Source organism: Pleurodeles waltl, chromosome 2_1 (genome assembly GCF_031143425.1).
Source record: "Pleurodeles waltl isolate 20211129_DDA chromosome 2_1, aPleWal1.hap1.20221129, whole genome shotgun sequence".
Lineage (NCBI taxonomy): Eukaryota > Metazoa > Chordata > Amphibia > Caudata > Salamandridae > Pleurodeles > Pleurodeles waltl.
The window spans coordinates 606,531,865-606,544,627 of NC_090438.1; the positions used below are offsets into that span (position 1 = coordinate 606,531,865).

At 41.3% G+C, this 12,763-nt stretch overlaps 1 protein-coding gene across 3 annotated transcripts in view; it reads right to left on the bottom strand.

The window, feature by feature from the left end:
- The window catches only part of ELMO1 (engulfment and cell motility 1), a 1,154,836-nt gene that overhangs the window by 977,029 nt on the left and 165,044 nt on the right, over window positions 1–12,763 (bottom strand). For all 3 annotated transcript variants that reach the window (XM_069215589.1, XM_069215618.1, XM_069215598.1), the window contains one exon: window positions 949–1,099. In XM_069215589.1, coding sequence (XP_069071690.1) covers window positions 949–1,026 — 78 coding nt within the window. In that variant the 5' untranslated portion in view covers window positions 1,027–1,099. The remainder of the gene's footprint in view (window positions 1–948; window positions 1,100–12,763) is intronic.

Consider the following 12,763-nt stretch of genomic DNA (forward strand, 5'->3'; position numbering starts at 1 on the left):
GATGACAAATCCTGGAGAACACGGCAGGAGAAACTTCCTCTGTGCAAGTCTAGCCTGAGATCATTCAACGTAGTGACCAGTGTGGTCTTGGTTCTCAGTTCAGCCTAAAGCCCATTTGGGCTAATCCAAGAGGTGTTTTAGATGACCTAAGAACTAATGGGCAAGAAATGTTTTCCCATCCTTGGTTACTACAGATAAAAGGGAAAAGGGCCTATAATTTGAGAGGACAAACTTTTGTTTTTCAAGGGGCTTACCAATCCATTATTTCCACCCTTAAGGGAAAATGCTGTGTGAGGAGGTAGAGCTCAGAATAGACATAATTCTCGAGATGACGACCATAAACATGGACTTCAGAATTCTAGCAGGACACTTATCAGGAGTAGGGGCAGTAGCCGTAGCCTTTGGCAAAATCTCTTAACACCTAGAGATTCAATCTGATGGCATTGAGCTTACACAAAGGCTGGCTATTGGTAAGTCATGGAAATTAGGAAGCCAAGCAAGTTTGGGTGTCTGAAGTCATTACACTACAAAATCTTCCAAAAGCCCTTGACAAGATAGCTGATTGGTTAATGCACACCTGTCTGTACCCTGGTGATCACAGGTTCCACTTCTGGTGGATACATGCAGTATCTCATAATTGAAGTGTATGAATTGAAGATGGATAACATCGATTATTTTCTGCAATTGTAGACGTCTGCCAGAAACAACTATAAAAATGATTGAGCTGCAATTATTCTCAATATCTGAAGCATACGTAACACTAGTTAAAAAAAGTAATTTATTATCCTCAAACCTTATTATAAAGGTGTCTTAAAGACATACACACATTGCACATATGCAAGTATATTTCAATTAAATCTAAATAGCTTGTATGCAGTAACCTATAATAAATATGGGGTACAGTAAAATTGAAATAAACAGATGACTAAAAGAAGATAATTTACTTACTTGGTCAATTTCCATTAGCTTTGGGAATGCTCCCGGCCATTCTATAGCCACCTTCACTATGTCAGAAGGAGGCGGCATTGTGGAGGCAGGTGTTACTGATAACCAGCAAAACAGATCACCCTATACTTCAAGGGATGGCTTTCACCTACACCTATGGAAGACAAGGTTAACAAGGTATTACAAACTCTATTGCAATGCATTTTTTCTGCTTTCAACAAAACTAAAATACACCTGGCAGGAACAAACCCCTCCTAATGTTTAACCTAATATTCAACCTTACATAGAATCATCAGAATAGAGATTCCTCTTATTGGCTATATCACCTATTTAAACAGTGGAATCAAATATCTGAATAAACATTTTCATAATCTGAGATTCCTTGTGTTTTATTTTGAACTATTCTATAGGTCACAATTTTGCAATGAGACTGGCATCAATCTGTAAATTCGGCATGCCTACCTTAAATTTAAAAAAAGATCTGAAAACCAACCTTTTTAAAGGTGCTATGGCAAGTTCTTCCTGACAGGAACCTGCCATCCCGGCACAGGGAGCAGGCTTTACAAACCTACAGAATCCATCCATGTTCCTTCATTATATAAACCCTTTGCAGTATGTTTACATTTCATACTCTCTGCTTGGAAGCCCTGTATTGAACAGCCTTACTTATGTATTCTGGATCTTGATATAGTGAGCACAAGATGGCAGAGGGCTTTAATCATTTCTCATAGATAAGATTAACACTGCCCATGGCGGCAACCTTTCCATGATACAGCATTTTGCTAGAGCTATTCCTCTGATAAATGTTCAGTTCTCTCTCTGTTCACCTACGAAGGTACCCCTTTGATGGACCCCATCACTTACCTTCCTTTTCAATCAATACAGCTATGACCAAATTCATAGTAAGATGATATCCAGGTAGATCTTAAAAAATTGTTTCCTACTTTTATCAGCAGTGTGCAGCTCCCACTGAAGCTGCCCAGGCACCTATACAATATTCACCTCTCCATTGCTTTAGATTCTTCCTTGCGCTCTTTCCTAATCACCAAATGTGTATTAATCAGGACACTGATCAACATCTCCACTATTTATCCACATCAGGATCTAATTCATACCAAAACATCACACTTCTTACAGCCTAGCAATCTTCCACTCACCTCCATACCCCCAACATCTGTTGCCCTGTCTGAGAATACCTATTAGGCACATCTTACACTCTGGAAATCTTCTACCCACTTGTCTCAGAAACCTTATGAAGACAACCTTCCCTCTTGACCACACTGTACTTGAACGTCATGCTAACATCAATTGCATATTAGAATAAAGTCATGAGAGTGCCATATTTTCCATCAGCTAGTCCACTAATGGCAATAAAAAGTCTCTATTCAAGGAAACTAACCTGTTAACTCGAAAGAAATTCACAAAAGACAATACATTGGAATATAATATGTTAAAGTTAGTGACGACTGAAACACTGTTTTAACCCAACAGAGAGAAAGCCAGCTGAGCTACATCTATCCACAAATGTCTACTTTGTTCATGCAGAATGATGTGCCTCACATCCCTGAAGAATGTGACACCGTACTTGTTGAATATCACTTTGAAATGGCTAGGAAACTTGACCACAAGAGCAACAAAGTTCCAGTGACAACTACTTAGTCAACCTGGGGACAGATCATCCTCAAGACCCACAATACACCAGTCTTGATAGGTCTCCCTTGAAGCAGCCTTTCGAGCAAAAGGTCAGAATACCAAAGATGAATGAGTAATTAATATCCAATCCATATGAACTCAATTCCACCTCCAAATTATGATATAGAAATCACTGCAAATCACAGGTAGACTTCATTATGGATTTGAACTGAGATCCCAAATCAAGTCGATGTAGTATACTGAAAGTCAAGTACTTGGAGACATCGGTAGTCAGGGACTTTTCACACTTTACAATGCCTCACTGTAGCCACTACTTCTAAAAGACTAAATATCATCTATCATCCACTGAGGGATAACATGTCATTTGTTGATCACTGAATCATCCATCACCTCATAAAACGGCCCATCTAATAATAATAATAATAATAATCTTACCTTCCTCATTAACTTCAAGGTCTAATGTGGAGATTCTAAGGACAACTTACACCAAATCTTATTATTCTTGATGCTTAATGCTCAATACTCCATGAAACCGATGCACACATTGAAAGGTCCTATTCTGGATCCAATTATTGCTGAAAATGATATCTTTAAAATTGAGGGCACCATTCCAGAGGACTAGTCCGATCATTTCCAAATTCCATACCATATATCCTTCTTGAAACCAGTAAATCATGGTTACGCAAAGAAGACCAAAAATCCTAATTAAGGACATCAACCATAAAGATATAAATGTAGCAACTAACATCTTTAACCACAACTTGGCTGAGATCATGAAGCACATTGCTACTCTCAAACAAAAAAAGGCAAAAAGCAATACATCTACCAATTGTATACAGAAGGACTCAATGTAGACAAAAATGTCCTCTGATTTATTAAATGTTCTTGGCTTTAAAACAAAACACAACCAGAAATAATCTTGAACACCTCCGTAAACTCAGAGGGTCTCATAAAAAATAAAAAATAAAAAAAAAAGACTGAGGCTAAAGCATCCTCCATCAAATCCCAGTCTACATGGCCAAAATATTCCAAAAAAGCTCTACTTGAACCAATCAGCAAGTGTCTGACAAACATTTTGTTCGCAGCTTTGTAGATATGGTCTTTCAATAAAAAAGAAAATAACATACTGGTCTAAATACAAGTAGCAGTCAATATTTCATTATAAGCTTGAAGAAAAATTGGAAATTTCCAACTTGTTATCTTTTTCAGTGAAATGATTGGCCAGGCCTCTTTCTGTAGTCCTGAATGATAAAAATAAAAAACATAGCTAACACAAAGAGAGGGCAAGTCCGGAGTTAGCTGACAAGCACTTCATTCCTACCGAAATGCTAGGCTGGGGGGGAGCTTTCAGAAAAATAGGAGCATTTGGTAACAGTTTTCACGTAGAGCTGTGGCCAGAAATGACAACTGGCATCTACTCTTGGAGTCGAATCATCTCCACAAATTGTACCAGACCAAACAACATATCAACAATAAATAGGCAGAGACAATAGAAACCAAAATGGATTTTGTGTTGTGATACAAACAAGCATAGAAATGAACAGGGAAATATACCTGCTGCTGCCACTGGAGGCGCCAGAACGTGGATAGTAGTAAGGTAAGAAGGAGTGTAAAAAGATCACTGTGAAAATCAGGTCTGCTTGTTGGACATAGATGAACAGGGTGTCACCGTGTCTCTTATTGTTATAGTTAGTTCTAACAATAGGATCTATGGCACGACCTCTTATGCACCACTTGTGTCTGGCTGTGCTTGTATTCCATGGAGTTCAGGGTTATTACTGCACACAAAGGCCCTCATTACAACCCTGGCGGTCAAAGACCGCCAGGGCTGTTTCGACGGAAGCATCACCAACAGGCTGGCGGTGCTTCCCATGGGACTATGACTGCAGCGGAAGCACCGCGGTCGCACCGCCCGGGACCGGCAGTTTCCTGCCACATTGGTCCCGGCGGTTGTAATCCCCCAGGGCAGCGCTGTTTGCAGCGCTGCTCAGGGGATTACGAGTCCCCCTCCTGCAGCCTTTTCATGGCGGTAGGAACCGCCATGAAAAGGCTGGCAGAAAGGGGAGTCGCGGGGCCCCCTGCCACGGCCCAATGGAACTTTTCAAAGCGCGACGGGTGCAACTGCACCCGTCACACAACCGCAATACCACCGGCTCCATTTGGAGCCGGCTTCCATGTTGCAGCCGTCATCCCCGCTGGGCCGGCGAGCGGAAACGTGCTTTCCGTCCGCCGGCCCAGCGGGGATGTCCAAATGGCCACCGCGGGAGTGTGGCCGCATTGGCGGCCACACAGCGGTTACAATTTGGCGGGCGGCGGTTGACGCCCGCCAAAGTTGTAATGAGGGTCAAAGTGTCATGTTACTCAACCATTGTCGAGAAAACAGCATGAAAAAAAAAGAAAAAAAAAAAAAAAAAAAGAGTCTGGACTTGAAGGTCTGAAAAATAGTAACCATAATAGTTATGTTAATAACATGCACAACTGCTTGGTAAAGGGTGTATTTAAAAGAGCTGAAATAACTAACAAAAAAATCAAACTCCTAGCATCAGGAGAGATACAATATGACTAATACAAGGCCTGACATTAATTAGCCATGGCACACTGGGCGGGAAACCTGTTTAAAGCAGCCTGTTCGCGTCCTGATCTCCCAGATGGCCCATTTGCCACACAGAAATCAACGAGCAGCCGCTGCTGTAGATTTCTGTCATCTCTAGGGGATACAGAGTTGAACAAATGTATGATCTTTAGTCCACACGCATACAGAAAGTAACACGGATGTTAGGAAGGGGTCCCTTTACTCTGGTCATTAATGAACACATCAGTCAAAAGCCTAAAAGAACAGGTCTAAAAATCTCACAAGAATAAGCATGCAGCACGTGAATGTTTGGGATGGCTAACATATTTGATTAAACACAGTTTATCGAACCCTAATTTGATTTTTTTGAGCTGTGTACATCTTTTTCCTCTCGTTTCTTTTCCATGCTGCAAGCAACAATGGAGGTGGATTTCACTTAGGTAGAAAAAACAAAACAAAAACAAAAATTGCCCCCTGTCCCCCAACCGATCCACCGAAAGAGGATTGGTGGGCTAACGAAAATCTACCGTTTGGGGTTTTCTTGCATTTGTAAATGAAAACAGATGGACGAATGCAGATGTTGGTGGGGGGGGGGGGGAAGAAGCAATGGTCCTGCAAAATACAGCAAATATTCACAAACATGTTTGTTGGTATTTAAGCAAATCTCGAATAATGTCCCACCCTGGAAAAGTAGACCCACTCCTGTTAAAGTCGGCAGATCTCTTTCTAGGAAGAGAAAGAGGTGTGAACACTTCCACATTTAAGGTGGTTATGCGGCCACCCCTCTGCTTCACTTCCTCCCTCTAAATGAAAGAGGAAAAAGAAAAATGCGTACTTTAGAAAAAAAATCTACTTGTTTACAAGGTTTCATTCCGTTAAAATGTGAAAAAAAAATCGTTGAGACCCATAAACGTCAGAAACCTAGCTAGCTCAAACTCTTGCAAGAAATGTGATCTTATGTACTGGTAACAAAACATACTCGTGTGGTTCATGGACAGCATATTGCACAAGTCGAGGATGGCGTTCAGCCAGGTCATGGGCTTCCCAACGACTAGTGCCTACAATGTCTAGTGGCCCTGGGCATGCAAGGCGTGACTTGCAGCCAAGCTTTGTATGTGCCATTGCTTAGCACATTGCTTAGAGGTTATAAGATACCCGAGATTTAGGGCCAGATGTAGGTACGTTGGGTTTTGCGACTCGCAGTTTGCGAGTTGCAAAACCTTATGCACAACAGTGTCCCTGACACTGTTTGCGACTCACAAGGGGGTCGTAAATGCCCATCCCATGAATATTCATGAGGTGGGTCGCAATTTGCGACCCCCTTGAGAATTGCGGCACTCACAGGGATGGTGGCCTGCTGGAGACAGCAGACCACCATGTCTGTGACTGCTTTTGAATAAAGCAGTTTTTTTTTTTTGTAATGCAGCCCGTTTTCCTTAAAGGAAAACGAGATGCATTACAAAACTAAAAAATGAAACGTTTTTGTTTCATTTTTTCAGAGCAGGCAGTGGTCCTTGCTCTGGAAAAATGTGTTTAATGCCATTCACAAAGGGGAAGGGTTCCCATGGGGACCCCTTCCCTTTTGCGAATAGGTTAGCACCCATTTATGGGTGCTAACTGCGATTGTTTTGCGACCGCGTTTGCGGTCACAAAACAATATAATATCGCGCCTTCCTAATTGTGACTCGCAATCACGTTTTGCGGTTTGGTAACCAGGTTACCGAATCGCAAAACGGGGTTGGGCATCGCAATGTGCTTTTTGCACGTCGCAAATAGCAGAATTTGCTGTTTGCGATGTGCAAGAAGTTTAGTACATCTGGCCCTTACAGTATTTTCTTTTGTATGTTAGTCCATATTCTTTTAATTTCCCCACGTTTTGCGGTGTTTAGATTTTAGTAAAATGAAGTATAGAATTTATATTCAGTATTTACTTTAAGCAATCCCTCTTCATCCGTTAATGAGCTTTTGAGTCATTCACATAGTTCTGCCTAATAAAGCAAGCAGCATCAGGCAGGGGATCAACCCACTTCAGCCACTGGCTGACGTCACTCTCTCTTTCACAAGGAGCACACCTACACACAAAAAGTAGTTCTCTGGACCTATAGGGTGTACTATGGCAATGTGAGCTTTGAGACCCAAAAAATAGTTGGTTATTTGTTTTTTTCATTTTTTTTTTAAATATTGGCAAGGGCCCGAGACAGTTCCAACAGTGTTCTATATAAACTGTGGCAAAACAGGTATTGACAAAGCCAAAAGGTTGCAGCTAATGCCAGCCAGACTGGCTTTGCCATATCCACTGCCCAGACTCTGACCCGGAGCCCCGTGCATAAAAGCTTTTGATCATGCCTAATGAGCTCTGGGCAAAAAGGAGTTGGCTTTTAACAATATCTTCTACCCAGTCTTTGTAGCAGTTTGGTCCACAGTTCACAGGTGTTGCCCGTGCCCAGTGGGTTCTGGGTTAAGCTCTGGCCTTTGACTACATTCTGTACATGGCTTCTTTGCCCAGTAGGCTTAAAGTGCACAACGCGGTCCTTGGACATCCCCTGGGCCTTTGAGTTGCTACACTAAGACATTGCCCATCAATTTCAGAGTGTAAGGGGTGGCTTCAGCCATGCTGTGCCAAGTCCCCCACCTTCAAAACCTACTTCCACTAATCAGAGAATAATGGTTAGCAATGGTGGACTTAAAGTTCCCTAAGAGTTGTATCTTCCTTCCACTAGAGCAGGTGTCTCCAAACAGTTGGACGAGCTACTAGTATCTCCCATACACCTTTAGAGTAGCTACATTTTTAAATAAGCAAAGCACAGGATCACCTTTTTCTTTTAAAGTTAAGGGATGGCCATGTTTGCATCCTGGTGCTAATAACGTAAAGTAGATAGCAGAGCCTGATAATGAGCAAATTCTCAGTCAGATTTATGGGCCTGGCTGGGGCACATTGGTGAAGAACTGAAGCACTCTTGAATAAATGTCCCTTTCTTCATAATATTAGAGTGTGAGACAAAATTATGTTTCTGATTGCTTTTCGAGGGGAGAAATTTTAAATGAAAAGTTACTTTAATGATTAACTCTTCATTTTAATTTTCTCTCATTTTAAAGTATCACATTTACAAGCCTTTTGTTCCCAGTAGTGGCCAGTAGACACTGCCATATTTATAACTGAAAAATAGTTTTTTTTTTTTTGTTTGTTTTTTAAATGGGAGCAATTTAAAGTCAAGAAAACGTTTTCTATGAAACATTGAGGGCCTGATTTAGATCTTGGCAGAGGGGAATACTCGGTCACAAAAACATGACTGATGCCCATCCACCGTATTACAATCCCATTATATCCTATGTAGATTGTAATATGGCGGACGGGATATCAGTCATGTTTGTGACGGAGTATTCCATCTGCCGAGATCCAAATCAGGCCCTAAGTCTTAATGTCTTTCTCCAATTTTAATTAAGCCAAATATGTATTAAGGTGTTTCAAAGTGTGTTTCTTCACTTAAAATTCCTCTGAGTCAAACAAATGCATTTTTCTTTTATAAATATAGCACCATGTCTATAGGATACTGGAAACAAGATACCTGGTGTGTGTAAATGTGGCACTTGAAAATGGGAGAACATTTAAATGATGTGTTTTATGGAGCCATATAAACAAGGTTAATTCTTCAGTTTAATTTTCTCGCCACAGTGCCCTATTTATAAGTGAACAATTCAGCCATTATTTCAAGTGGGAGAAATGTAAAGCACAGAAAAATGTTCCATATTCTGAACATTTTTTAAAACATTTTTCTGCACTTTAAATTTCTCCCATTTATAAAAATGGCTAAATGTCTGAGTTATGCATGTAACGGTGCCACACATGGTAAATGGTATGTCCTGTGCCACAAGTACATACGACAGTCTATCAATCACCTGTACACATATATCCCATTCATAGGCTCACATGTTTATACATCCCCAAGGACCATTCTCTTACTGGTGCACATGGCAGCCTTGTCATGGTGCCTCTAGTCAAAGTAATTTGTTCAAACCATAGTGTCTGGCTCTATGGCTTTTAGTTTTACATTCAATTAAGTTAGGCATGTGGATGTCTGCTAACAATGTGCAAGTTGCTTAGCCTTGAATACCTCACGATAAGTTTCACTGATCCACTACAGAAAAGGTTAGCGATCCCTGCACTAGAATGAAGAGGAACTGGCCTTAAAAGGGGAATAGAAAAAAAACCTGCAATTCGACTGTCAGTAAAAATATGGAAAATAGCAATCCAATGCAGTTTCAGTGAAGTCCTCAAGGATGTGAATTTTGATGGGTTGTCATGTCAACGTGGCACAATCGCTGCCATCATTTCTGATTTCGACACTATATAGAAACTAAAGGCATCTAACATTACACTTTATAGCAATACATACCCTTAAACAAGGTGATTGTAGCTAGACAGCAGCAGAATGCCTCTAATGGATACACATGGAAATAAGGCTTTGTTAATTAGCATGCTACTGAGGACAACCATTGACAAAGCCAATAGGTATCTCCTTTTCCTATTAACTTTGCTAATGCTATGTGCCAATGCTTGTCAGCACCAGCAAAAAGAAAAGCTGTTTGCCAATGCTGTCTGCAGAAAATTGAAACAAAAAAGAAGCACATTTTGTTTTTGTTTTGAGTGTATGCAAGTGTGATGATGCATGCGTGGCCAGCGAGATGACACATCCGCATCCTTGTGTCACTAAACTTGCGGGCACATACATAATAATACAAACCCTATTCTGTTCGGTTTCTTTTTACAATTCTGATGTCACAGGAGCCAATCTCGAAATGTTAAATGAGAGACTGTTCTACCATGAACAACAGGACAGTCCAACAGCAAATGGCATCTGCCGGCTGTACATAAAGTTTTTTTTTGTAAAGGCCACCAGATAACAGGTGGTGGATCAACAGGGAGTTGGTGGTGGTCAGAAAGCTACAGAGACCAGACCTGGGCAGGAAAAATAAGTTAAAACATATTGAAGGGGGAGGAATGGACAAGCTTGGAGGTGTGGGAGTAGCACAGAGCATGAGGACAGGTATTGCTGGGTAAGCTGCACACAAAGGAGAGAACTGGAAAACACAAGCACCCTCATTGAGTGCTTAGTTAAAAAGAAAAAAATCGTTTGCTAAATGTGAGGAGTGAAAAAATTTAAGTCAATCAAAGGGGTGGTAATGAGGCTCTGTTCCAGAAGAGGGACACACACAATAAGAGGAAGACAAGCTATTGAATGAGAAACAGATTATATAGTGACAATAAAACAGACCAATGGTGGGCAACGGGTGAGCCCTGAGCTATAGTTTTATTTTTTTGGCATGGTACACAAGAGGCTTTTGCCTCAAGAGGCAAAACGTTGTAAAATAAATTAGACCTAAAAAGAGAAATTGCTAACGTAACTTTGTTCAATACATTTACTCTGTGGAGAAGAGCAGTCCCTGACAAGTGGGGTTCCGTTTTTGTGTTTATGCTTTGTTAAAGAAAGGCTCCCAGAAAACATTTCAAATTTGCTCATGCAGAAGAGCCCAGACAGCAACCAGAAGCACCGAACCTACTCCACCTGGCGGTATCTATGTTCACTAATATTGACACCTTTTAAAACTAGGATTGGCAAAGTCAATAAGTCTGGGTTGAATCAGTAAACACTTCAGCATTAGCACACTAAAGGGAGACACACAAGAGGGAGTCAGGGAAAGTGGAAAAGTGGACTATAGTTTAAAGGACTCCTTTAGGCTGTTTAATGTAAGCACTGGACTAAAGACAGAAAGTTACATCCAAAAATCCAGTAGCACTTGGTGAAGGAGGAATACTCCTAACATGATTGACAAAGTCTCAGCCTAATGGCCAAAAAAGGCTGGACGAAGAACGACAGTGGTTGAAAAGGCTGAGCCAAATCCACTCTATGCTGTGTAAGCTGTAGGGCGGTTTGAGTGTTGCTCAGTTAAAACCCAGACCTCAAAAATCAGCATCCTTGAAGACATCCACAGTCTAAAAAGTGGCACTGTTCATGAAAATTCCACAATGTTACTGGCTGAAATCCTGGTAATTGAGCCAATAACATTCTTGAACCAGATGGAATACAGCACCAGGAGACCCAATTGTGCATTATGCGTAAGTGAATGGGCCTTGAAAACGCCCACTAAAGGAGTTCTCTGTTGGCTCATAAAAATGCCTTCATCTTCAAACCTCGCCGATTGGACCACAACCAGACGGTTTAAAAACTATCCTCCAGGATCTCCATGATGAATAAGATTATGTTAGCCTCACCCCCTTCCAAATCAGCACCCCCTTGACCAAGAGCAGGGGCTACTTATTCACACCACCCTCAGCACGTCTGAGGACTGGGGGCATTATTATTGACTTATCCAAGGGAAGAGTGGCATTTTTTGTCCTCTCTTTATCCGGGGCGATGGAAAGAAATCTCTGGGGCTCATCTGGCTTTGCCCAAATACCAGTTGAGTTCTAACTGTTCACTCTAGCCTTTCTCAATAGCAAGAGAGATATGTGCCCAGTAGTGAGGATTATGCATACAAATCCCCTCCATGATTTGTTAAAGTGCTGGAGAAGATTGCAGGGGAATAACCCTAACTCTACCCTAACCTTAGGCCAGAGAAGGTCCCAATACAAATCGCATCATTATCTCAGGCGAGGTGTGGATGGCACAAAATTACTCCCTGGCTCCCATGCCTCCCTTTCAATAAGTAGAGCATTTTTTTTTTTTTTTTTTTTTTTTTAAATCAATCCCAGTGTTCATCAATGGTAGGAGAATACATTGTTTATTTCCTCGTCAGCTTTGCACAAAGCCGAGAGACAGCTGTTACAGACTACCCCAGCCAGGACACTGGGCATTTGTTGTCACATCCGCCTTGTCCAAAAGTAACAGGAAATCTCTAGCCACACTCCAGTCCCAGTGATTCCAATTCCCTCATACCTTCACATTACAGTCCACAAAACTGCCTTCATTTGCACTGAAAACTGCTTCGTGGGCTTGAGAAGTAGAGCCAATCTAACAGGGTGCTAGTGATGTCACTGGCTTTCATTTTTAGATCTGGATTGATACAGCAGCTGTCGCCAGACCTTATGTGGTTATAAAATGAAGTTCCAGAAGTACTGCAGAGAGTGACTGTGGCTCTGCCCAGATGTTGGTTCATCGGTGTTTGATTTTTCTAAAGCTGTGTTGTTCCACAAAAAGAGTGCTTACCTTCCAACCAGCTGGGATCATGTGTTTATTTCGCTGCTTCAGCCAGGTTTTGTGTTTGAACTTCCAGTCACATACATGCCATGGTGATGCACTGGCAATGCCTGCAAGTTGATGCAAATGTCACTGTAGTGCTATTAAAAAACTTCTCCAAATATTTACTTTTTTTGCTATTCTCTGGTCGCCATGTGTGAACGCTTATGCTCAATGCAGCAGGGCTATGTTGGTTATGATGGGAAGTCAATTACCAAAGCAATAAGCTAGACCCGTTTATTATGACAATTATGACAAAGACAGTGGTTCTGACATATATTGTGAAAACGATATGTTAAAGACGATAGGCATTTAAGGATGGATTATTATTATTCTATTAAAATCAGCAGAGAGGTAT